Source organism: Canis lupus, chromosome 8, assembly GCF_011100685.1.
Source record: "Canis lupus familiaris isolate Mischka breed German Shepherd chromosome 8, alternate assembly UU_Cfam_GSD_1.0, whole genome shotgun sequence".
NCBI lineage: Eukaryota > Metazoa > Chordata > Mammalia > Carnivora > Canidae > Canis > Canis lupus.
In genome coordinates this window covers 49,235,654-49,261,394 of record NC_049229.1, presented here as the reverse complement: position 1 = coordinate 49,261,394, position 25,741 = coordinate 49,235,654, and the positions used below count along the sequence as shown (strand labels likewise).

The following is a 25,741-nucleotide window of genomic DNA, read 5'->3' as shown; positions in this document are numbered from 1 at the left end:
CCCCGAGGCGGGGCACGGCCGCGCCTGCGCAGCCCCGCGCGCGCCCCTGGCCGGTGCGCAGCCGGGGCCGGGGGCGGCCCGGGGCGAGGTTGGGGTGCGGGGGGCGGCGGTGGTGCGGGGGCTCGTGGTGCGCCGGGGCCCGGAGAGGAGGCCTGACAGCTGGCGGGAGCACCACGGAGCTGGGGGAGAAGGAGGGAAGGGATTCGTCGGAGTAACTTTCCAGAAAAACAGTCAACGTGTAGCAGGAGTGACTCCAAGAGGGGAAAAAAAGTTCAGTTACCACGTAGAACGAGAGGACTCGCAAAGTATTTTTCAAATGGGCTCGGCTTTTCCTGTGCCTGTTTAAAACATTAAAATCGTGCAGCAAAGGAGGCTGCGTGCGCTGGTCCCTCCCTCCCCCACCCGGGCCAGAGACGTCATGGGAGGGAGGTATAAAATTTCAGCAGAGAGAAATAGAGAAAGCAGTGTGTGTGCATGTGTGTGTGAGAGAGGGAGAGGGAGAGGAGCGGAGGGAGCGAGGGAGAGGGAGAGAGGGAGAGAGGGAGAGGGAGAAGGAGAGGGAGAAGCAGCAAGGAGAGGAAGGGAGGGAAAGCATGAAGCCAAGGCCAAGGGAATGAGCAGGACAGGGGAGACAGAGATAGGCGAAGAAGCCTGAGAAAGAAGGAATAACAGCTTTCCGGAGCAGGCGTGCAGGGAACTGGCTGCTATTTTCTTTTTTCTCTTCCTTTTTATTTTTTAAAGAGAAGCAGGGAACAGAAGCAATGGCCGAGGGAGAAGACAAGCCGAGGTGCTGGTGACCCTGGGCGTCCAAGTGGATTATTGGGGCTGCTCTCCAGGGGCCTGTTCTCTCTGCCTTCCAATTACACATACCCCCACTTCCCAGCCAATGAAGACGAGAGGCAGCGTGAACAAAGTCATTTAGAAAGCCCCCGGGGAAGTGTAAACAAAAGAGAAAGCATGAATGGTGTGCCCGAGAGACAAGTGTGTCCTGCGCTGCCCCCACCTTTAGCTGGACCAGCGCAGCCCGGCCCTGCCTCTCCCCACCTACTCACTGGTGATCTGACTTTTTTTTAAACATTTTTTTTTTCCTTTTCTTTTCCATTCTCTTTTCTTATCCTCCCTCAGGGCAAGGCGAGGATTTTGATTTTGGGACCCAGCCATGGTCCTTCTGCTCCTTCTTTAAAATACCCACTTTCTCCCCATCGCCAAGCGACATTTGGCAATATCAGATATCCGCTCTATTTATTTTTACCTAAGGAAAAACTCCAGCTCCCTTCCCACTCCCAGCTGCCTTGCCACCCCTCCCAGCCCTCTGCTTGCCCTCCACCTGGCCTGCTGGGAGTCAGAGCCCAGCAGAACCTGTTTAGACACATGGAGAAGAAACCCAGAGCTACAAGGCGCACAGTCGGCTTCTTCGTGCTCAGGGTTGCCAGCGCTTCCTGGAAGTCCTGAAGCTCTCACAGTGCAGTGAGTTCATGCACCTTCTTGCCAAGCCTCAGTCTTCGGGATCTAGGGAGGCCGCCCGGTTTTCCTCCCTCCTTCTGCACGACTGCTGGGGTCTCCTCCTCGCCAGGCCTTGCAGCCCCCCGGCCTCTCTCCCCAGCTTGCGCATGAAGATGCACTTGCAAAGGGCTCTGGTGGTCCTGGCCCTGCTGAACTTTGCCACGGTCAGCCTCTCTCTGTCCACTTGCACCACCTTGGACTTTGGCCACATCAAGAAGAAGAGGGTGGAAGCCATTAGGGGACAGATCTTGAGCAAACTCAGACTCACCAGTCCCCCCGAGCCATCGGTGATGACCCACGTCCCCTACCAGGTCCTGGCCCTTTACAACAGCACCCGGGAGCTGCTGGAGGAGATGCAGGGAGAGAGGGAGGACAGCTGTACTCAGGAAAACACCGAGTCGGAGTACTATGCCAAAGAAATCCATAAATTCGACATGATCCAGGGGCTGGCGGAGCACAGTAAGTCCAAATTCTTGCTGGGGTGTCTGCTCCGAAGGGTCTGAGCTGGAGTAGGGAGTCCACGGAGCAGGCGGGGGCGGGCGGTGTGCTTGCAGTGGCCTGAGAGCGGGGTGCCCTGGGGTTCACCCACACCGAGGCTCAGGAGGTGCGATGCCTAGTAGGGGCTGGGTAGGTGGGTGCGGAGGGAGACAGAGCCATTCTGGTAAGAGCCCGGTGCTTCTGGGAGGCCCGGAGCCCTGGAGTTGAGTGGCTTGCTGAGCTCACATCACATCCTTGACTGATTTTCCTGTGGAATTACATCAGGCTGTTCTGTTAACATCTGTGCTCTGGCACGTGTGATGGGGTAGGTAGCTGGGAGCACAGGGGGGCCCCAGAGGGACAGGGGCCAGTTCTCTTGAAAGCCCTGATGGCCCCACGAGTCTGGAGATCTCGCTCTTCTCCCTTGTTTTCACAACTCATTGTGACACGTCTTTGGTTTAGTTTTTCCAGTTCTTGGGAAGAAGGGTATACCTGCCCCAGAGTAATGTCTGTCAAGCTTTTGGAAGCCCAGGCAAGAGGCAGCCTCTTGCCATCTAGGCCCTTCCGTCTCTGCCACACACGTGACCCACGGGAGCCGTGAGCATGACTGAAGGGTACGCACCTATGCCCTCATGTGCATGTGCTTGCGGCCCATGTGCAATCTGGCTTTGTACAGTAGACAGATTCATGTGCTCAAAATGGGCGTCTTCCAGGCCTGTGGACATGGGGAAAGCAGGGTTGTGGCTCTGGACGTGTAGATGATTGCTGGCCGCCCTGCTGTGTCTGCGTGTCACGGGAAGAGTGGGTGGGAGGTGTGGCTGTGGGTGCAGAGAGGACATGTGTCTGGGAGTGTGTCCTCCCAGGAGGCTCCCGTCTGTGCCGAGAAGCTGGGAGGCTTCTGGGTGAGACGTCTGTGTGTGTGTTTGTACACGTGTGGAAGTCATGTGTGTTTACTGAACGGACATTTAAAAAACCTCAATACAAGAGAGAGAGATTTGGCAGATGTTGAGAAACTGACAGCCCGAGAAGGAGGAATGTGAGCCACTCTGGGCCAGGGACTCTGGGAGCAGCTCTGTTTGCTTTTCCTACCAGCAGGTGTCCTCGCCACCCTGACTACCTCTTCCCTGGCTCACCTGGCAGTGGGGAGTAGGGGCGGAAGGGTGGGAGGAAGCAGGCTGGGAGCGGGGGGGCCAGGGGGGCACTGCAGGGGTTGAAAGGAAGCTGGCCAAAGAGAAGGAAGAGGAGTAGGTGGCTAGTGGGTGGAGCAGCTCTAGCTGAAGGTGCAAAAGGCCCTACTGGGAGCTGGCCCATGCCAGCTCCAGGAGCCTGTGGTTACTGGCCAGGGGTTCCCACTCCCGTTTCCGGTGGCGGCCTGGAGCGCCTTGCCTAGGATGTGGCTACCGTGTGGGGCGGAAGCCTGAGTATGAGGCAAGAGTTAGTACCCTAGCTGGGCGCACGCTCCCCGGCCTCCTCCAGGTGGGGCGGCTCTGGTCGGCCCAGGGCCTACGGTTTCCAAAGGGACCAGCACCAGGATGGCTGAAACCCCCAACCCCTGGGCAACCACCGAGTCAGGACATAATGGGCTCGGATATAGAAAGCTGAGGCCTGCAGGAGAGGTCTGAAGAGAGCCCAGGGTGAGGGAGAGGGAATCGGACCTTAAGGATCCGGGTCAGGAGGTGGAGTCCCAGGGAGGAGGGACTCTGAGTCACCAGGGCCCATCCAGCCTGGAATGCCGCACTGAGAATGAATGGGCCAGGTGCACGCGAGGGCATCGAGGCGCCGGGGACATCGGTTTTGTACAGAGACTCAGGGCACAGATGGCGGGCAGCCTTGGGGAAAGCCAGGGCAAGGGCACGCGAATGCTGTGCAGCTCTGTCAGCAGCACTGGGACCTGGCGACTGTGGCAGCTCGGGGGTGGCTCTGGGGCCACAGAGTCTAAGCAGGCTGGGAGCAAATCCGGCACAGGGAGCAGGATGCTCTGTGGGATATCCTGGAGGAGCCAGGGCCCCGTGGGACACGGGTGATGCCACAGAGGCTCGCAGGTGCAAACAGGAAGCGGGCCCAGACTCTCTGCAGCTGTTGGAGGTGACACAGAGGCTGAGCAGACATGGCTTGGGCCCGCCCTGCAGCTGGTCAGGTGCTGAGCCAGCCCTGGAGAGGCAGATGCAGAAGACACGCTAATTAGAAAGAAGGCAGTGGGCAGATGCCGAGCAGGAGCAGAAGGCCGTCCTCAGAGGCTCGGCGCAAGGGAAGCCTGTCCTGAGCTTGTGAGGGCCTGGCCAGGAGAGCCACTGGGTCTGTGGGGGGATGCTGGCAGGCTCTGGGTGCCAGAGCTTCTGGGGGAGTGATGAGATCGCGTTCCCTTCCACATGTCATCATTCCCAGCCAGCCTGCTCCCTAGAGGGGAGCAACAGCTGGAGGTGGCGCAAGGGGATTGGGGAGTCTGGAGGGCGAAGTGTGGCAAGGAATAATTTCCAGTGGTGCAGGAGAAAGGGTGCCAAGGTGAGCAAAGAGGAGAGGGTCCGTCCCCTGGCTCTGCCCTGTCAGATAGGGACCCTGATTCAGAAGCAAAAACTTGCATCAGTTAAAGAATTTGCCTCAAAGAGCAGGGACTCTAACCTGAACATTTTGTCTGCACAATGCACGTTGTTAGGCACTAATGCCAGTGTGTCAAACAAGCATTGTTAAGTCCCATCTTTAACCTTAAGGCTTCAATAGCATTTTGATTTACAACACAAAAAAATCACTTATTGGACCAAGTGGGGGGGGAGGGTGGGGGGTGGGTAGGAGCTCTTAGTAACCCTGGGGGCAGACTGCCCAGGGACCACTGGGTGTGTCCTTTCTTGCCTCCGCCTGTTGTTATGGCCAGGAGATTCACACCACCACAGATGTTCTCCCAAATTCAACCAAAGGGTTTTCTTTGTCTAACAAAGAGGCTTGAGCTGGTTAAGTAGCCACACCAGGTGGCATTGGGCAGGTCATCTCTCTGAGGCCAGTTTTCTCATCTGTAAAGTCAGAGATCATCTCCAAACTGTCTTGCAGCTGAAACAATTTTGTGTATACATCTGGGATGATTCAACAGTCTCCGCACGGAAGGCAAGACTCTGTAAATCCTTTTATAATTCACCAGGAGTTGGCTGTGTAGAGGCTCTCTCTGACACACGTGGTCGTGGGGGTGGGGGGAGACACAGCCTTCTCCATTCCTTTGTCATCCCTGTTATCAAGATATCACCAGTGTGGGTGTCGTTTTAACTTCTCGCTTGTAATTATCTGTGGCTGGCGGGAGACTCTTGTTTTCATCCAAGGGTGGCGCTAAGACGACCGGCAGACTGAGAGATCCTGAGCAGAGAGAAAACTTGATATGTTAGCCTTTCTTTCCTGGATGCTACATTTAGATTGTGCTCATTCTGAAAATTAAAAGACATTTCGTATCCCCAGAACTCATTCGTTTTGTGTGCCAATGCCCTCTGCACGCTAGGTCAGTGTTTCTCCAAGAATGGTCCAGGGGCTACATGAGTGTGAAAAATGTGGATTCCCAGGCCAACCTCACCCTTACAGAATCGAATCTGCGGGTGGGGTCCTGGGGAATCCGTATTTCTGAAAAGTGCCCCATTGATTCCTAAGGCCACCGAAGCTTAAGACTCCATGTACTAGGTGAACACCTTTCTTTAAGGGGCTGCAAACATGGTGCCCACAGAGGCCAGCCAGCTAATGCAAAGGATATGGAAGAAAAGCCTCAGCACCAGCACCAAGCCAAAGCATATGGGACACTTGGCTTTGGGGTTGAGGGTGTGTGGGAAGCTGATGGGGGGTGGGGGGAGCCAGAGGCGCCCATGCCCTGGTAAAAGAGGGCACCCACTGCCCAGTTCCTGGTAATTTTTGCATTTGGGAATGTGGGTCCAGCTTGACTGGACCTTGCTATTTCCCAGAAGAGCAGAGAATCTGGATCTTTTTGTGAAAATTCCCAATTTTGAACCTGGGCTTAAAATCCTGATGGGCTTCTAATTCAAAGTTTCAAAAAAAAAAAAAAAAAGATGCATTGGCCAAACTGCATGTCTAGTACATTTAAAGGCCAACCTATTTCAGGTTAAACCATCGAAGTGTAGTTTCTCAAACTTCCGGAACATCTGGAAGCCATGGTACCCTTTGCAGAGCACTATAAACTGTGGTTCTCAACCCTGGCTGCACATTAGAATCATCTGGAGAGCTTTAGAAAGAAAGAAAAAAGAAAGGAAAGAAAGGAAGAAAGAAAGGAAGGAAGGAAGGAAGTAAAAGAAAGAAAGAAAAAGAAAGAAGGAAAGAAAGAAAGAAAGAAAAGAAAGAAAGAAAGAAGAAAGAAAGAAAGAAAGAAAGAAAAAAAGAAAGAAAGAAAGAAGAAAGAAAGAAAGAAAGAAAGAAAGAAAGAAAGAAAGAAAGAAAGAAAGAAAAAGAAAGAAAGAAAAGAAAGCAAGCTAGCTAGCTCTGGACCCACCCACTCCAAGGTAGTCACCTATTTTTAAGGCTCTCCAGATGATTCTAATGTGCAGCCAGGGTGAAGAAGCAGCACAGAACCAGTGTACGTATGTCGTCATTGGGACTAGCAGGATTTTACAGGCAGAAATGATGGATACAAGCAAAGGCACATCTAGGAGCCCTGGTGTTGGAAAACATTTTACAAGGCATGGTCGAAACATAGGCAGCTGTTTCCACATTTTGTTCATGAATACGCTACATGAACATTCTTTGCTTATTTTTCTCTCCCTATAGCAAAACAAGAGAAAATAGTCTCCATCAATATAAATATTTTTTGCATAGTCATGATTTAACTTTAAAGGTGGACCCTCTAGTCCAGTCATACTAGCATCCTGCAGAAGCATGGCTGACCCACAGAACTTAGCAGGAATTGGCTGTTCCTTAGGCCTAGGCTGCTACTCTAGGCCCACTTCATGGGAGCTTTGATTTTGTTGGTGAAACTGTGACTCCACTAGATGATCACTTGGGACCCATCCCAACTTCCAGAGGTCCCACTTTAATAAAAGAGGGGTGGTCAGAAAACCTGGGCTCAAATACCAGCTCTGCCACCCACCAGCTGCGTGACCTTGGGATTAGTCCTTTAACTTTCTTGACGCTCATTCTTCTCCTTTGTAAAATGGTCAATTTGACTTATTCTCATTCTCCTCAAGGATTGTTAGAGGGTCAGGTGAGTTGGTAAGAGCTCTGTAAAATGTAAGGTGGTGTTAGTACAGTTGGTTTATTTATACTCTCAGTCCACAAATTATTAAAACATCATCATTATTCAGTGGATTTAATTGCCAAGAAGATTATATTTACGTTTTCTTTTCTCTCCTAGGCAGTTCTCTTGTAATCACTAGTAATTATGTCTGAGCTTTATTTGCTAGTGTCAATTTGCTTGCATCAATAATTTATGTGTGGCCCGGCCAAGACCCCTCTGGACATCAGATTCTTCACTAGATGAACCCTAATGTCCCTCTAACTCTGCTAGAAATCTATAGGTTCCAGTGATTAAAAAAAAATAATAACCCTTCCCAGGGCACATGCATGGCTCAGTGGGTTGAGCATCCAACTCTTGGTTTCAGCTCAGGTAGGTCCTGATCTCAGGGTTATGAGATGGAGCCCCACATCGGGCTCTCTGCTCAGCACAGAGTCTGCTTGGGATTCTCTCCCTCTCTCTCTTTCCATCTGCTCCTCCCCCTGCTTGTGTGCTCATGCTCTGTCTCTCAAATAAATAAATAAAATCTTAAAAAAAAAAACAAAGATCCTTCCCACTCCTTCTTGAAATCTCCTTGAAGTTCCCACCAAGAGGAGTCCATCTTAGGGAACAGATATCTGATCGATGGGCTGGAAGCAACAAAGGAACGATGGTCACAAGGGGGTCCTGAAGACCCTCTGAGCTCATTACTGCCCCCCGTATCCTGGCCTCCCGCTGTCTTGACCCCCCTCTGACTCTGCTTACTGGCACGTGCCATTTCTGTTCCATTTTTCCTTTCCACAGCAACATGGACAAACTTCATTCCATCTTTCAGCAGTTACTGGAGGTGCTGTTATGACTGAAGCTACACTGATGACAGCTCCTTTGAGAACCAAGTGTGTCAGTACTTGCCAGTCCACGAGCTTCTCCGTGTCCAGAGGCTTCCAAACTGGCAAGCTGAAAAATTAAATTGCTATCACTGATGCCTCTCTCTGGTTCTATCTGACATGGTTGAGGGAAGAGTTGGCAGTATTTGTTCTTTCAAAGCCAGTTATTAATCAGGGCTTCATTAGCCGGCATTCACACATTTGTTTTCCTAACATCTGTTCCATTAATTTTCTAAGAATCAGTGTCAGGCCCACCAGATGGCAATTTCCAAAAACACTCACTCATCCTTTCCTAAAGATCAGTAGCGCATTTGCTTGTTTCCAGGCCTCTGATCCTTCCCGCCTTGTCCGTGACTTCCTACACCATCCCTCGGGGTGATTATGAGCTCATTCCAGCCATGTCCATTATGTGTGGAATCTGGGTCTATGGGCTTGAACTTCAAGTTCTGGCTATCGTTACCATTTGTGTAGAAAGTTTTTCTCTGGGTGTTAATGCTGCTCAGACCTTGAGGTTGTAAAGTGTACAGGAGAAAAAGACTGGCTCTTTCTTTTCTCTTCGTCTGGCCCTGAGGTGTGGGAAAGAGCATCTGCTGCCTTGTGTCTTGTGGACAGGGACGAAGAGGCCGGCAGGGTGACAGAGGCTGGCATAGCATGTGCTGTCAAGGACAGAAACCTTTAGAAAGGAGCCGATGGGGATGGCCCGGCTCTGTCTGAAGAAACATCTGCGGCTCCACCAGGCCTGAGATGTGGGCTCTTTGCCATACCAGTGCTGCCTCGATGGGTCTAGAACGGGGTGTTAATGATGTCGCTGCACGGCTCTAACACTTTCCATGGCTCCCCACCGCTAATGGGATAAACTCCAACCTCTCAGTCTGACAGGTCAGCCTCCCCGTGGGCAGACCCCAATCTGCTGTCCTGACCTCGTCTTGGGGGCCCTCACAGGGCTGCTTCAGGTCCTCGCACTCATCTCCTCCCCTCCCTGCTTTGTTTCCAGCAGTCCTTCCATGAAAAATCCTCTTCCTCTCCACCCTCAAACCCTTTCCTCCTGCAGGACCCAGATCAAATGGTCCCTCTTCCCTCAAGTGCTCCCTGCTGTCTCCCTACTCTGATCTCCTTGCAGCAACCCCCCAGCTTCTCCAAAGGCCCTCAACACTTTCCTGCTGGTCCTGCTGTTTGAGTCTTTGTATTAATATCCTCCCCTGGATATGAATCTCCTGAAGGCAGGGGCATGTCTCTTCATTTCTGCTTCCCAGCGTCAGCACTATGCTTGGCACACAGTATGCGCTTACTACTACACGTGTCATGGATGAATGAATGCCGAAGGAACACAGGAATGGGTCAGCCAGCTGTGAGATGATTAAACTACTAGGGGGATTTGTTGCGATTTTTTGAGGATCTGTGTTTTCTAAGAGTAGTAAGGCAGCCTGGAGGGCCTGCCGGAGCTGAGATGTCCAGGCCTTGGGAGAGGGGTGATTGCCTTTGATGGCCAGTCATTGGCGCCATGTCCTGGGGCTCCCAGGTCTCCCTGCTCCTGGCTCAGGCCTGTGGTGTGATTCCAGGGCCACCAAGAGCTTCCTCCCATCTCCACCTTTAGGCCTGAGGCCTCGAGCCTCTAGGGAGGTCATGGGTGGGACCTTGGCCACTTGGTGAGTGTCCGTGGGCAGCACGTTGGCTCCTCTGGGTCTCATTCCCACCGTACCTCTCCTCGCTTGCTTGACTCCTAGATGAGCTGGCCGTCTGCCCCAAAGGAATCACCTCCAAGGTTTTCCGCTTCAATGTGTCCTCAGTGGAGAAAAATGGAACCAACCTATTCCGGGCAGAATTCCGGGTCCTGCGGGTGCCCAACCCCAGCTCCAAGCGCAGCGAGCAGAGGATCGAGCTCTTCCAGGTGAGCCCCTCCTGGAACAGAAGACACGCACGCGGGAGAGCCAGCCCCTCTACCATTTCGGGCCTCTCCTCCCGTGCAGAGTTCAGCAGCCCTGGGTGTGGTGTGAATCCTGCCTTCTAGAACTTTCTGCATCTGCCTGTTCTGGTGAGGATGGAGCGTTCACTACGGGGCTCGCAGGAGCCTTCAGGAAGTTTTAGTTTCCTGTTGCTCCCCTCGCCTGTCCTCCTGCATTGTGACATATGCCGCGGTACTTGTCCCGGCCTGGGGTACTTACTCCCTTCTCTGCCCTCCAGATACTCCGGCCCGACGAGCACATCGCCAAACAGCGCTATATCGGCGGCAAGAATCTGCCCACCCGGGGCACCGCCGAGTGGCTGTCTTTTGACGTCACTGACACTGTGCGTGAATGGCTCTTGCGAAGAGGTAGGTGGACTCTTAGTCTTGAGTATTTTTGGAAGGAACCTCAGGTCCCTTGGTCATTCACGAAATAGAAGGAAGAGGACAAAACTAGAGGAGTCACAGGTCTGGGTTCAAGTCCTGGCTGCACCACCGGCTCGCCATGTCCCTCATTCATTCATTCATTCATTCACTCAACCGGTATTTATGCAGATGCTCGCTCAGCCAGGCCCTGGGGATGCAACAGTGAGCCAGACCCGTGGGGTCCCTATCACATGGGGCTTTTGTTCCGGGGGGGAGAGACACTCAATAAACAAGAAAACGTACTGATGAATAGGAACCTCGGTGGTGAGTACCCCAAGAGATAGAGAGGGGACGCTGTGGTAATGACGGGTGGGGTCCAACATGCAGTGCTCAGGGAAGCCCTCTGTGAGCAGGAATGTGTGCACCCAGGTCTGAGTAATGAGAAGGGCCAGCGTGGGAAGGTTACAATAAGGATGTGCCGGGCAGAGGAGGTGGTGAGGCCCAGGCCCCCAGGCGGCAGCAGGCATGATTTGTTCTGGCAGCAGCACACAGGCTGATGTGGGGGGAATGGAGAGAGCTGGGGGGGCCTGAGTTAGCTGAGGCCATATGACTTTGGACCTGGAACGCCATGGTCAGGTTTTAGGACTTACTCAATGTGTGACAAGAAGCCCTGGAGTATTATAAACAGGGCTGGGATATAAAATGAAGTGATTTATCTCTAAAAGACTCCTCTGGGGGTGCCTGGGTGGCTCAGTTGGTTGAGCACCTGTCTGCCTTCAGCCCAGGTCATGATCCCAGGGTCCTGGGGTTGAGCCCCAAGTCGGGCTCCCTGCTCAGCTGGGAGTCTGCTTCTTCCTCTCCCTCTGCTCCCCACCCCCCACTCGTACTCTCTTGAGTGCTCTCTTTCTCTCTGAAATAAATGAAATCTTTAAAAGAAAAAAAAAAAGACTCTCTGATTTCCATGAAGTCAGAGGAAGGAGCAGGAAAACCAGCTAGGGGCCATCGCAGGAGCCCAGATGAGAGCCATGGGCGCTTCAACTAGCATGGTAGCCACGGGCATGGAGATGATATGGATTTGTTGTCTATCTTGGAGGTCTAGCCCAGGGGATGGGCTGGTTAGGTGTGGGGTGTGAGGACAGGGGCATCTGGGATGGCTTCTGAGGTCGTGGTAACACATACTGGCACGGGGAATATTGGAAGAAGAGCAGGTTTGGGAGCAGGTTCTCTTGGGGTCCAACCAAGTTTGAAAGCTTGGTGGTTATCCAAGGAGAGCTGTCCAGTATGCATATCAAATGTCACATGTCCCAAATATCTGGCCCACTTGCTGTGTTTCCTCACCTGGAAAATCAGGTAATGGGTCCTTCCCTGCATACCTCATAGAACCATTTTAGGGACCAGATGTATTTGAGAGAGCTCCATGACTTTTATCCTGTCACAAAAGAGTAAGCTTTTATTAGGTCAGATAAAGAAACTGAGGCCCAGAGAGGTTGAGTGACTTGGCCAGGGTCATCTGGCCTGGATCAGAACTGGAGTCTCCTTGGCACCACCATGCTTTGCTGTTATTCTCCTTCTTTGCTTTGGGGTACTGCCTGGACTGATGCTCGGAAGGGAGGGGGTGCCTGTGGCGGGTCCATCTGTCCCTTCTCCCTGTCTTGCCTGGAGTTTTATTCTATCATCAGCTGCCGTAGGGGCACCGTCCATCTGCAGGCTGATGTCCAGAGTCCCAGGAGCAGGTGGGTCTTTTCTTGTCCTTGATGTTTTGAGAAAATTGTCCTGATGTTTTGGGGTCAAGTCACTAAGGCTTGGCCTAAATAATGTTTTACATTTAAGTCATGGTCAACAGTTTCTATTTTTAAAGTCAGGAGATTCACTAAAAAAACCTGGACTTCTGGATTTTCCAGAGAAACCGGAACATTTTCTGGTGACGATCCATGAGAGATAAGGAGTGGCCACCTCTCGAGGTGGGGTGTATGTTCTTCATGGCTCCATAGGCCCTACCAGGCCCCGATGTTCCCCAGGAGTGAGGCTGGCAGTCCCCACATAGCATGCTATGCTGGCTTGCTAACCTGCCTGGGCTCTGCAGGCATCCGAGTGTGCAGGTCCTCACCGAAGGGGCTTTACCTGGTGGCTCAGCCGACCGATCGTGGGCAACTCCAGGGATACCCGGACATTCCATCCTATCCCCCCTACTGAGCACAAGGGCAAAAGCCCTAGGAGCACCCACAGGACGAGGATCAGCCCTCGGCAGCACAGTTGGGAGTTCTGACTCAGACAGCACTCCACCTAGAGCCTGACATGGCTGCAGAGAGGATAGGCTGGGGAAATTAATCTCTTAGCTTCCCTGTCTGATTTTGATCAGCTCCACCTGGATTTCTTTGAAGCCCTGGGCACTTGAAGGAGTTCTTATTTTCCCAGCTGCAGAGCTCAATGAGAAGTTTGCGCTGAGAATGATTTCCATCTTCCTCGAGACATCAAAAAGATAATTTCGTAATAAAACCTGTGGGTTCCCCCACCCACCATCCCCGCTGCTGCCAATTCTGAGGTTAGTTCTTCATGGAACCTTCAGTTCCCACTCAGGCAGATGCGCCCCGCCGCCTCGCGCAGGGGAATCACACACAGACCTTTACTTATGCAGAGCTCGTGAGTCTCTTCAGAGTTCGTGGCCCCAAACCAGGCAGCAGATGGACTCCAAATGGAGCAGTTGGCAGTGTGGACCGATGAGGAAACTGAGTCACATATATGGTCTTGTATTCGTTCAGCAGACATCTGAGAGCCCACTGGGCACTGGGTTGCCAGCTTGCCTTCTGGATCCCAGAGCTGGCTGGAGCCCTATCTGGAGTGAGGGGCCCAGGTCCCACACCCTTGTGCTCTTGCTTCACTCAGTCTACAGTTGCACTATGTTGCAGAGCCAGACATCCCCTGGCAGCCTGGGCAGGGAGCACAAGCAGCATCATAGCTCAGGATGGGGCGGGGGCCGGGGGGGGGGGCACTGTGAAAACAAAGGCATCTTCCCTGGTGGTCTCTGTTGCCCCCTCTTTGTCCCTCATTGTCTCTAATAATTAGGAGTGTGGCTCAGGCATCAGGTGTTTGGATCTTGGCGCTCCCCACTTACTGGCTGGGTACCCTGGGCAATCCATTTGGTTTCCCTTAGCCTCAGGGCCCTTACCTGTGTAACGGGGGTGGGTAATAATCAGTTCCTGCTTTGTAGGATAATTAGAAAGATTGAATGAGTTACTGCATGTGAAGTCTTACAGTGGTGCTTGACGTGTAATGCTCCACAAAAGCTGGTGATTGTTGTCATCACTCTGAGTCGTCTACCTAGACAGAGCCAGGTCACCATCTCCCACTATCACCTGTCCCCTAACCCTGACTGTCCCTCACACATCTATCTGCACCCTTGACTTTATTTCTTTTTTAAAGATTTATTTATTTATTTTGGAGAGAGAGGGCAGCCCCGGTGGCCCAGCAGTTTAGTGCCGCCTTCAGCCCAGGGTGTGACCCTGGAGACCCGGGATCGAGTCCCACGTCAGGCTCCCTGCATGGAGCCTGCTTCTCCCTCTGCCTGTGTCTCTGCCTCTCTCTCTCTCTCTCTCTGTCATGAATAAATAAAATCTTAAAAAAAAAAAAAAGGAGAGAGAGGGGGAGAGAGAGAGAGAGAGAGCAGGTGAAAGAGGGTACATGCACAGGGAAAGGGGCAGAGGGAGAGGATATCCAAGCAGACTCGAGTGAGGAGCCCGATGTGGGGCTCGATCTCGTGGCCCCTGAGATCAGGACCTGAACCAAAACCAGAGTCAGATGCTCAACTGAATGAGCCACCAGGAGCCTCTGCACCTTGACTTTCTAACTCACAGAATCACAGAACTTGCCCACTCCAGGTCTCTTGTGGCCTACTGTGAGTCCTTCTGGGTAATAGGAAGTACACCCTGTAGCCCATTTCAGCCACCCCGGCTCCTTCCTTCAACGGCCTTAAACCAGGAAGATGACGCTCCTATGGCATCCGCCTCTATTCACGCCTTGTTCCCTGGCTGGGCATCGGCTTCCTTGTTATATATTAGCCCCATCCCTCTCCACAAGAGCTAACCTTCTGGAACAGGAGTCTTCAAGCTCAGCAAGTGTCAGTGGGTCCGAGAGGCAGCCCTGGCTTGGAGCAGGACAGATCAGACTGGGTTCTGGAGTTTATGGAAGAACCTATGGGCTTGAGCCATTCTGTACATGGGCCGGGTGTGAGCTGCCTTGGACTCTGGTGTTTTCCCTGATGACCAGATTTCAAGAAGATCTCGGGGTGGCCCCAAGCCTGGCTGCTCACAGAGTGAGGGAGCACAGTGAATCAGTCAGCTTGCTGAGATGCTGATCCCGAACCCGCAGGGGTCCCTTCCCCATGACCTCCCTACACCACAGCTTGCTGCTGCTGCCTCTGGGCTGACAGAGCCTCCCTGGCTGCGTCTTAACCCACCAAAGTTGACACAACACCAGACCCTTCCTGGTCTCCTTGCACAAAACTACTGGATTCAGTTCAGATGTTTCTCTTCTTCTTCTTCTTTTTCTCTCCCTCCAGTTTACTCAACCCGTTTTACTAAGTTCCTTGCTTCCCCAGTTTTGGTAGCCCCAGCACCACTAGTAGGAGAAAGGGCCACAGCTGGCCTTCTCACACCAGAGTCTCTGTCAGCAACCCTGGCATCTCCACATGTCCTCCTGCTGGTTCTCTCCGAGCTTGTGTCATCTGGGCCCTTGGCCCTTGGCCAGTTCCTCCGGCCTGTGCTCCGATTTCACAACGTCTTCCCGAGCTGCTCGTTTTCCCCCAGTGAGCCATCCACATCTCCGGCTTGCCCATGAAGTGAACAGGGATTCCCAGAGAAGATACTTCCAAGTAACTTTGACCTCGTTCTGTCCTTACCCCTGAAGGAAACTATGGCCAAAGGTCACTGTGATTTTCATCTTCTCTCCTCTGCAAACCACCACTCCCTTTATACCCACCGTCATGGCCCTGGTAGAAAGGCTGGCATCTTCCCTGCAGACTGATTCTGCTGTTGGTCTGCAGGTGGCCTCGCCTCTAGCATCGCTTCCTGACTCCTAATCCTGGGGCTCAGACTCTGCCATCCTCCTCCCATCTGGAGGGATTTGTGGCCTTTTGAGTCGCAGCCTCTCCACTCCGCAGTTCTTCAGTGAGCCCCCCTCCCTGGCCTCCCCCGGGCCCCCCGCCTCCCATGTCATCGTTCCTCAGCAGGCTGGCTCGCATATCTCCTCGCCCAGCAAACACCTCTGCGGTGTGGTGGCTGTTTTTTCTCCCTTCCTATAACCTCATTCTTTTGCCCCCACGTAGGCAGGTGACAATTTTTTCCCAATATCATCCTCTGAAAAGAGATGCCTATGAAAATTCTCCTTCGGGGCGCCTGGGTGGTGCTGTCGGTTAAGTATCTGACTCTCGGTTTCGGCTCAGGTCATGATCTCAGGGTCCTGGGATTGAGCCCCTTGTGGGGCTCCACACTCAGCATGGAGTCTGCTTGAGATTCTCTCTCTCCCTCTCCTCCTGCCCCTCCCCCTGCTCTCACACACACACTTAGGCATTCTCTCCCTCTCTCTCAAGTAAATAAAGCTTTAAAAAAGAGGGGGAATTCTCCTTTATAATGCCCCTTAATTGATGCCTTTTTTTGGTTCAACAGAAACACCTGCAATGTGGTAACACATGTGGAGGTCCACTCTAGCTTTGGTGGTACTTCCTGTCCCCTGTGACCTTCAGTATTTCTCAGCTCCTGTGACTGCCCTGGCTGGAGCAGAGGCCCTGGCCCACTGTGCACGGTGATGGGCACACTTCCCCATCACATAAAGAATTTTCTCACTGATTCCGTGTCTTATTTTGCAGAGTCCAACTTAGGTCTGGAAATCAGCATTCATTGTCCATGTCACACCTTTCAGCCCAATGGAGACATCCTAGAAAACATCCATGAGGTGATGGAAATCAAATTCAAAGGTAACAAAATGGATGTGTATAGTAGGTGGAGGGGACCTGATGGGGCGGCATAGAACAGGAGACCCCTACCAAGGCCCCAAGGAAAGCAACCAAACTCCCTCACAGAGACGGCCACCTATCTCATAGTAGAGTAATTCTGCTTCGCTCCAAAGGCAAGGCGTGTGACTTTCAGTTTATAGATAGAATTTGTTAGCATCTGGGAGACAGTGTAACGTTGGGAAGGGTGGTGCGGTCATGCAGGCCAATGGGTCCACCTCTCCGAATTCAGTCAGTAAAAGGGAGACGAGAATACCTCTTTCACAGGGTTATCACACAAATTGAATGAGGTAACAAACGTAAAACATGGTGCCACAACGCTCCACATATAGTAGCTGTCTTCCCCTTCCCTAGAAGAAGTGAACTGCGGTGACCAGGGTTACAGGTGTCCTGACTACTGACCTTTTCAGATATCTCAGAGGCCACCTGATTCCCACCCAGGAGTCATCCGGATTTGAATGACTGCTTTGGGGCTCAGGGTATTTGTGTTACGATGGAGAAACAGTTGAGAGTCCTTTCTGGTTTTCCAGACGGTTTCTGAGGCGCTCAATCTTTGGGCAGTCTCTGGATTTCAGGGAAGTTCTCTTTCCTCTCACGGTCCCGTTTTGGATTAACTGAGGCACACCCAGAGCCAGGTGGTTCCTCAAGATGGAACCAACCAAGCCAGAGCCTGAGGGCAGAGGCTTGTCTGGGAAAAGATGCAGCCTCTCTTGGCTCCCAGGCCCGGGCAGTCCTCTTCCCCTTCACGGGCTTGATTTCAGGCCACCCCCTCCCCTTCTTTTTAAAGCCAAGCATCCAGCATCCTAATCACAGAACCTCAGAGCTCAGAAGACCTCTGGGGTCCTTAGCTATGGGACAGGTCAGGACTAGATCCTTCCACCTAGTAAACAGTTATCTTGTTCATAAAGATTCTCAGAAAAGGGGGGCACCTGGGTGGCTCAGCAGTCAAGCATCTGCCTTCGGCTCAGGTCATGATCCCGGGGTCCCGGGATCGAGTCCCGCATTGGGTCCCCTGCAGGGAGCCTGCTTCTCCCTCTGCCTCTGTCTCTGCCTCTCTCTGTGTTGCTCATGAATAAATAAAATCTTAAACAAACAAAAGATTTTCAGAGAAGGGAACCTTAGATTCAGGCCTCTCATTTGTCTTCGGGTCCTAGTGTCCTTTCCTGGGGTTCAAGGCCCTTCTGTCACCATGTAAATTAAGCTCCTGGTGTTCCTGTCCTTGGCAGTGACGGACAGCAGCCGGCAGCCGCCTGGCACAAACCAGAACTCCTTGGAATTGAGACTAACTAATTCGCTCTTCAGTCTTTCCCTTTCAGGATGAAATAGCAGGGGTCCCACCCGCCACCCCGAGTTTGTTTGCTAATCTGTGGATCACACGCCTCACGAGCTTGTCTGAGCTTCGCTTGGAAACTAGTACTGCACGTGCGAGTTAGCGGTTATTCTGCCTCGTTCCTCGGGCTCCCATTAACATGATTTTTTTTTTAAAAAGATTTATTTACTCATGAGAGACACACAGAGAGAGAGGCAGAGACACAGGCAGAGGGAGAAGCAGGCTCCCCGCGGGGAGCCCCACGCGGACTCGGTCCCAGGACCCCGGGGTCACGCCCGAGCGAGGGCAGACGACGCTCAGGCTGCGCCGCCCAGGCGTCCTTCCATCACGGTGATCTTCAACGGAGACATCGCCCGCTCTAGGGCGACGTCCGTGCCGTGCTGACGGACTCGGATCACGGGAGGGAACTCGCACCCCGAGATTCTCAGTCTCAATCTACAGGGACAGCCCAGAGGAATGTGTTAGCCGCCGCGGGTGCTCCCCAGAAGCCCGTGGGCCCCTGAGCCCCGGGAGGCACCGTGGAAGGCTGTGTGGTCCCGGAGGACGGACACGCAGGGGTCACCAGGGGACCCGACCCCGGGAGGCCGGGGCCCCCAGCTGCAGCCCGACGGCAGCCCGAGGCCTGGGCCGCGGCCGGACGGCCAGGAACCCCGCCGCCACTCGGCCCCCCTCAGGAGATTGTCCGCCTCCTTCCCTTCCGCAGGTGTGGACAGCGAGGAGGACCACGGCCGTGGGGACCTAGGGCGCCTCAAGAAGCAGAAGGACCACCACAACCCTCACCTCATCCTCATGATGATTCCCCCGCACCGGCTGGACAACCCGGGCCAGGGCGGCCAGCGGAAGAAGCGGGCCTTGGACACCAATTACTGCTTCCGGTGAGCCTGGGCCCACGGCGAGCGGGAGCCCCGAGGCCGCGTGTACGGGCCTGCTGCTCGGCCCCGGCCCAGGCTGTGCTACCCCGGGGTCCTGGATGCTCGGCACAAACATCTCCAGGAAAGAGGATTTCAAGCCTGGCGGAAGTCGGCGGGGGCGGGGGGCGGCGGGCAGAGCGTCGCTTAGAGGCTTGGGTTAGACAGACTTGGCCGAAGCCTCTCGGTAGGGCCCGGGCCGTACGCTGACGCGTGTTTTGGTGGGGGGAGGTGAATGCAGGACTTCCTTTTTTTTCTCTCTCTCTCTTCCAATTTTTATTTAAATCCTAGGGAGTTGACATAGAGTGAAATATTGGTTGGTTCCAGGAGTAAAGTTTAGTGAGTGATTCATCGCTTACGTCCGACACCACTGCTCATCACAAGCGCCCTCCCTAATGCCCATCGCCCACCTAGCCCAGCCCCACCCACCTCCAGCAAGGCTGTTTGTTCTCTGTCATTAAGAGTCTCTTATGGTTTGCTTCCCTCCCTCTTTCCCCCTTCCCATGTTCATCTGTTTTGTTTCCTTAATTCTACATATGAATGAGATCATATTGTATCTTTCTCTGACTTATTTGCTAGGCACGATACTCTTTAGCTCCATCTGTGTTGTTCTAAGTGGCAAGATTGCATTCTTGTTGATGGCTGAGTAATATTCCATTATATATATGTGTATATATATACATATATATATATTTCACATCTTCTTTATCCATTCATTTTTCAGTGGACATCTGGACTCTTTCCATAGTTTGACTGTTGTTGATAAAGCTGCTATAAAGATCAGGGTGCATGTACCCCTTGGAATCTGTATTTTTGTAATCTTTGGATGAATACCTAGTAGTGCAACTGCTGGATCATAGGGAAGCTTTATTTTTAACTTTCTGAGGGCCCTCCATTACTGTTTTCCAGAGTGGCTGCACCAGTTGCATGCAGAACTTTCCATGAAAGAAGTGCTCAGTTCCTTGTGAACTGTCCATGGATGCTCCTGGGGGAAGGGGAATAGGGCAGTCTCCATGTACCAGGGGAATTTGAGCTGGAGAAATTAATGAACTAATTCAGAAGTAGTAGGTAGCCACTATGAAGAGAGAAAAAGAAAGAACCTCTTATGTCATTGAGTTCCTCATTTATAAGCAGGGATGGGGGGGATGATCAAGCACACACAGCACTGACTGAAAGGTAGAGAATGACCACATCCACGAGAAGGTCCAAAGGAGAGAGTGCTTTAAGAATCTGCATCAAGTTCACCTGTGGCTGCAGGAAAGGCTTCAGAAGGGTGCAGAATTTGAACCTCCCCAGATGAGTGAGGTCTGGGCATGTAGGGATGAAGGGAGGGGAGGAAGGAAGGAACATGAATGGATCAGTTTGGCTGGAGAGGAGGATGCCTGGATGGAGCTGGGGAGAGTGAATTAGGAAACCTTTAGATCTAAAGCCATGTCTTATAAGGAGCAACTGAGTGAACTAGGGATGTTGAGCTTGAAGGTGTACTAGAGGCAATGCGGTTGTCGCCAACTGTCTGAAGGCTGGCGTGTAGATTAGTTCTGTGTGGCTCAGTTAGGAGCGGATGCTCTTGGCTGCAAGTAACAGTGGCCTGAACCACAAAGGATTCCTTGTTCACAAGAAGGGTTGGTCTGGCTGCCTAATCATGCCACTGGGAATACAGCCTCTTTCTCTGGGTCTGCCGTGCTTAGCATGTTGGCTTTCGCCTTCTTGCTTATGGTCACAGTGACTGCTAAAGCTCCAGGTATCTTCTCCGTGTTCAATGACAAGAAGAAGGGAGGAGAGGCAGAGCTGGCGGGTTTCCTCTTCCATCTGTGACTTTTATAAAGCATAGATTGTTTTTTGCGAAAACTTGCCTCTACCCTCTGCATACTACTCATTATGTGTGATTGATCATTGCTGGGTTACATGACCACCCCTACCTGCGAGAGAGGCTAGGAAAAGGAGTTATCTCGTGCTCTAGACTCTGTAATGGGAGGTGGCAAGGGAGAAGGGAAGTAGGAATGGCTTTTGAATAGACAGCCAAGAGTGTTTGCCATGGTTCACCCTTGGAACTCACAAGAAGTCAGATTTTAGAAGTAGGAAGTTCTAGGTCTCAGCAGACATTGAAGTACAGGCCAGATGCCCACTTGGCAAGGGTCACTGCCAAATGGATTTCTGCAGGGAACAGAGTTGAGATGGCCTGGTGATCAAAATTGGGGTGAATCACGAGTCTAAGGGAAGGATATGCTTCATTTTGATTCAATGCCCTCCAGATTTGGTCTAAACTGTCTAATGTAGTATATAAGCAGCATGAGCTGAGAGATCAGGTCTCGTTGGGTGCTCATTAGGAAGGTAATAATAAAATCGACCTCAACAAAGCTGAGCTGGCTAAGAACATTCAGTGCTTGGTTTTATGTGACGCAATTTATGTCTCTGCTTTGATCTAGGATGTAAAAGGGGGCAGGGCCACCTTTGCCTTTTTTCTCTTCCTCATGCATCATCTGTATCTGCCTGTTATGTCCTTGGGATCATGGTCTTCAACACAAGAAAAATGCTTTTATGGTATATACTGCTCAATACACTTGAACCTGGGATTCCACTGATTTGGCCCACCTCTTAGGGTGACCAGGAAGGACTCTAGGTACAAAGTATGAGGGTCATCGGTGAAATTTTTAAAATTTTATATTGGTAGTTGCCTTTAGGTTGACTATAAATGGTTTTTGTTGTTGTAGCAATTTGGAGGAGAACTGCTGTGTGCGCCCTCTCTACATTGACTTCCGACAAGATCTGGGCTGGAAGTGGGTCCATGAACCTAAGGGCTACTACGCCAACTTCTGCTCAGGCCCTTGCCCCTACCTCCGCAGTGCGGACACAACCCACAGCACGGTACGCAGCGGGGCTCACACCATGTGGGGCCCTGGGGCTGAGCCCACCGGGCCACTCGTTCCAACGAATGCATGAAGGGCTGAATGTTGAATGAGCGAATGATGATGTGGGGCAAGTAAAATCTCTTTGCTGAAGGTTCTGATCTGGCCCGACTCTTACTTTGCCACATTCTGCCCTTTGATGTTTCTTCTCTAGTTTCAACCAGACATTTTGTTGTATCTAAAGCTCTCATAGCATTCTGGAAATGCACTGTCATACCACACCCTGTGTGTCAGAGATGTGCACACACGGCTAGCAAGGGATGTTGGGGCAGAAAGGCTTCTGCCATCAGTGAAAGAACTCTGGTCATCCCAGCCTCTTGCATGTAGAGAAGTCACTTTGGAAGGCAAGGCAAAGCACCCCGAGGAAGCTGACATGAAACTATGGGAAGAGAAAGGGAGGGGATGGGGGAAGTCAGGACTTTGAAACTAGCTTGCCTTTATTTCCCTCAAGGGGAATCAAAAATAGGGCAGGAATTTGTGAAACACATTTCCTGATAGCTCACGATTACTGCAATGTCTGGGGGCTCTTACACTGGCGCTTACTAAATGGCCCAAAGCAGTGTTTGGTGAGACCCCTTCTCACCAGAGTGACCAGTTATGGCTAGGAAACCCAGAAGTGGAGTGTTTCTTAACAGCAAAGAATAGTTCATTATCCATTTAAAGTCACCCAGCAGTTGCTATCGGCTTAAGCTGATAAACACCCAAACAAGCAGAGATGTGTACCCAACCCGAAAGGACATCGCTGGCCAACCTGCCTCTTGCTCAGTCTCTGGAGCGGCCCTCGGAGCTTGGGGAGGGCTCCAGGCCCCAGGCCTGGCCTGCCACCCTCTAAATGACGTGTCCTCCCTAGGTGCTGGGACTGTACAACACTCTGAATCCCGAAGCGTCTGCCTCACCCTGCTGCGTGCCCCAGGACTTGGAGCCTCTGACCATCCTGTACTATGTCGGGAGGACCCCCAAGGTGGAACAGCTCTCTAACATGGTGGTCAAGTCCTGTAAGTGTAGCTGAGAACCTGCCTGCGACAGAGAGAGAGGACAGAGAACCGCCACTGCCTGACTGCCTGCTCCTCGGGAAACAAAAGCAACAGACCTCACCTAGAGGCCTGGAGCCCACAACCCGTTGGCTCCGGGCAAAGGGCTGAGACGGAAGTTCCCTTTCGGGACATTTCTCCTTCTTGCTGGCTCTGAGAATCACTGTGGTAAAGAAAGTGTGGGTTTGGTTAGGGGAAGGCCCAACTCTTCAGAATACACAGATTTTCTGTGATGTAGACAGAGGTGATGGGGACAGACGAAGAGGGATGGCAGGTGGACATGTGACACATCATGTGGTCATGGATCTGGGACACCCTAGGGAGGAGGAAGGGCAGAGAATGGCCGGGGACGGGGCCAGCCTGGAAGACACTTCTGAGGTCAGATTTGCTCATCGCTGCCCCACATCTGCTCTAGGGAATCTGGAACATTACACAAGACAAGCATTTTCCTTCAGACAGGTTACCCAGACAGAGTCCCAGAACCGTGTCTCATACTACCTGGGATTAAGGATGAATCTGTTGTTTTTGCAAATTGTCCTCTCAACAGCAATCAGCAGCACCAATGGTCATTACAGGGGAGAAGAATCCAGGTAATGTGGTTCCCGGGCCATCAGCGATATTGGGCCATATGGATATGCTGAACTCAGAAGCAGAGGGTGGGAATTAACGCCTTCCTTTCTGCCCTCTGGGTCCTTCCTCTCCCCTGCTTCCTCAATCGTATTTCCTCTTGGACGTATGGCTAGACACCTTCCAGGTCAGGGTGCACATGTCTGGATTTTGGGTCTGTGCAGTCTTGGGGATTATGGGTTCGCCTCTACCCCCTAAGACCCTGGGTTCACCTGGTGTTCCTGGAAGCAGGTGCTACCAACGGGTGAGGCATGCGGGGAGGTTGCACATGTGCCACACGATGACTTGGCCCCAGACACATAGACTGAGGTATAAAGACAAATACAAATATTACTCTCAAAATCTTTGTATAAATAAATATTTTTGGGGAATCTTGGATCATTTCATCCTCTGGAAGATTGTTTCTAGAACAGTAAAAGCCTATTCTAAGGTGTAAGTCCTTAATTACTCTGGTCTTAGTTCCACATTCATACGTACTAGCAGAGGTAACTGGAAACTGGGGCAGTCTTGAACTCCGAATACATTGCTTAGTGCAAGTACCCTGGCACTGCCTTCTGCCATCTGAGAAGACTGAGCTGGTCTTTGTGCTCCTTTCCTTCTGTGGAGTGTTTGTCCTCAGACACAGAGAGGCAGTGGCTCAGATTTTTAGAAACTGATTTTGACCTACATTTATCTGTGGGCAAAAATCATTTGGTGTGAACCCTTGCACATGGAAATGTGTTCGTTTGTACGTTCACTATCAATAATGAACATCATTTTTGACAATCTAATCTCACCCTCCAAATCAGTTGAGAAATTAGAGAAACTGTCAATGGCAAATGGCCTAAGGAGATGAGGCTAATTCTATTATCAGGGTAAGCTTGCCAGGAACCTCTTGTCAGATTTGGGGATGGGAGAGGGTGAGGAAATACAATTCCATAGTTCTCTTCTGAGGTCACAGATCCCAGAGCAATGCAGAATTCTATTATATTGATGTCCACCAGAAGCAACCATCCATAATGAGGAACCATCTAGCAGCTGCCAAAAAATATGTTCCTCTATTGAAATCACCTTACCATTGGTGAAAAAGTCTATCTGAAGCTAAAATTTGCAGGTTGAAGGGTCCATGTGATATGTTCTTGCCTCTGTGTATGTGTGTGTATGCGTAGTTGTGTATATCTTGCTCCTTTTGGAATGCTCCCCAGTTGAACTCCTGAGTTTGGTCACCAAGACATTCTTTCCTGCTTTGTTCATGCCCAGCCAATTCTAAAGAGCTTCTCTCTCAGGCTTCATCCCCGGTGGCACCCATTTATTTCCACTGTATTTGGGGGGCTGTGTCCCTGTCCTAAAATCATGGCTGCTGGCACTCTGATCCATTTTACCCGAGGGAGCTACCGGGCCTAGAGAGGGGATGCAGCATGCCCAGCCCTCTGGCCATGGGCCATGGCTATCCCAAGCTTCAGAATCTATTCACTTGTGGCAGCTATTCTCAAGTTTCATTGGGCATGAGAAACACCCAAGTGTTTATTAAAAATGCACAATTTCAGGCTGCAGCTCTAGAGACAGCTTTAGGCCTGGGGGAAGGTCCAGGCTGCTTAAACACTACATTTTGAGCAGCAGTGTATTAGATCTGACGTCATGGATCCTTCCTTGAGGCTTAAATAAGGAAGAAGGTAATAATTTTTCTGACCCTAGAATAAACCTTCCTTCTTATCCAACCTCACAGGACATCACTAAAATGTTGGCCTGTGGCTCATCCTAATGAACCGAGGCAACGAGTTATGTTTCCTGAAGTATCCCAAAGAAAACAGAACACACTGTGATTCCAAATGTTCTTTTTATATTAGAGCTCTATTCTTATCTTTATCAGCAGATACAAATATGGGCAGGGGTCTGAAGTCCAGCCTCTCCATTCCACATGTCACTTACAGGCACTACAGAAACATGAACCATTGTCTGTCTGTCTGAAGAAATACACGCTTGTTTTGGGGGAGGGGAGGGAGGGACACTGGAAAAGACACCGTTGTTGGAGGGGGGAATCATATGATCTGTCTTGTTTATTGCCAAGAGAAGTCCAGTACCAGTAAAAATGACACACAGAGAGATCTGGAGTCTGGTCTTAACATTTCATGAGCACATGGTGAGTGCAGTCAGAAATGAGCTCGAGGACCCAACTGTAATGGTGACTTAGGGCAATCCCAAGCAGTCTAGTTGGCCTCAGAGTTCTTTTACTGGGCTCATACCTGCTTATGCCTTCTCACAAGATCTCCATATATCTTATTTCGGTTCTACACATCACCAGGGAATCACGGAGGAATTCTGATTTGTCTCCTAACCAATTCACAACCCAGTTAGACAACAGTTAAGATGGTCCTCAAACTACGAACCAGAAGGCCCAGGAACATCTCAGACACATATTCTCTCTCCTCCCTCAAGTGACAGTCTTCATCCCTCACCAGCAAACAAAACGCTTTGATGTGCTCAAACTTGTTTTCATTCACTAAGAAGTCAATAAAGTCCCTTTTCTCTCTGCCTTGTTGGGTGTCATTTTTCCTTTGGGATTTCAAAGCTGAGTTTAGAGCACCCTGGTGTA

General features: G+C 51.5%; 1 protein-coding gene across 1 annotated transcript; it reads left to right on the top strand.

The window, feature by feature from the left end:
- The first annotated feature begins 167 nt into the window (after positions 1-167).
- On the top strand, positions 168-25,681 carry TGFB3 (transforming growth factor beta 3). The gene is made up of 7 exons (XM_038545338.1): positions 168-1,962; positions 9,780-9,943; positions 10,237-10,366; positions 16,224-16,331; positions 18,401-18,572; positions 21,317-21,470; positions 22,362-25,681. Exons 1-7 carry the CDS (start codon positions 1,476-1,478, stop codon positions 22,518-22,520), a joined length of 1,374 nt encoding a protein of 457 aa, XP_038401266.1. The 5' UTR covers positions 168-1,475; the 3' UTR covers positions 22,521-25,681.
- Positions 25,682-25,741: the final 60 nt, after the last annotated feature.

Bases quoted from the DNA above. Each gene is read 5' to 3' on its own strand.
- TGFB3 (XM_038545338.1), top strand. From the start codon at position 1,476: ATGCACCTTCTTGCCAAGCCTCAGTCTTCGGGATCTAGGGAGGCCGCC. The intron at 9,944-10,236 runs GTGAGCCCCTCC...TCTGCCCTCCAG, and splicing joins AGAGGATCGAGCTCTTCCAG to ATACTCCGGCCCGACGAGCA. The intron at 18,573-21,316 runs GTGAGCCTGGGC...TTGTTGTTGTAG, and splicing joins GACACCAATTACTGCTTCCG to CAATTTGGAGGAGAACTGCT.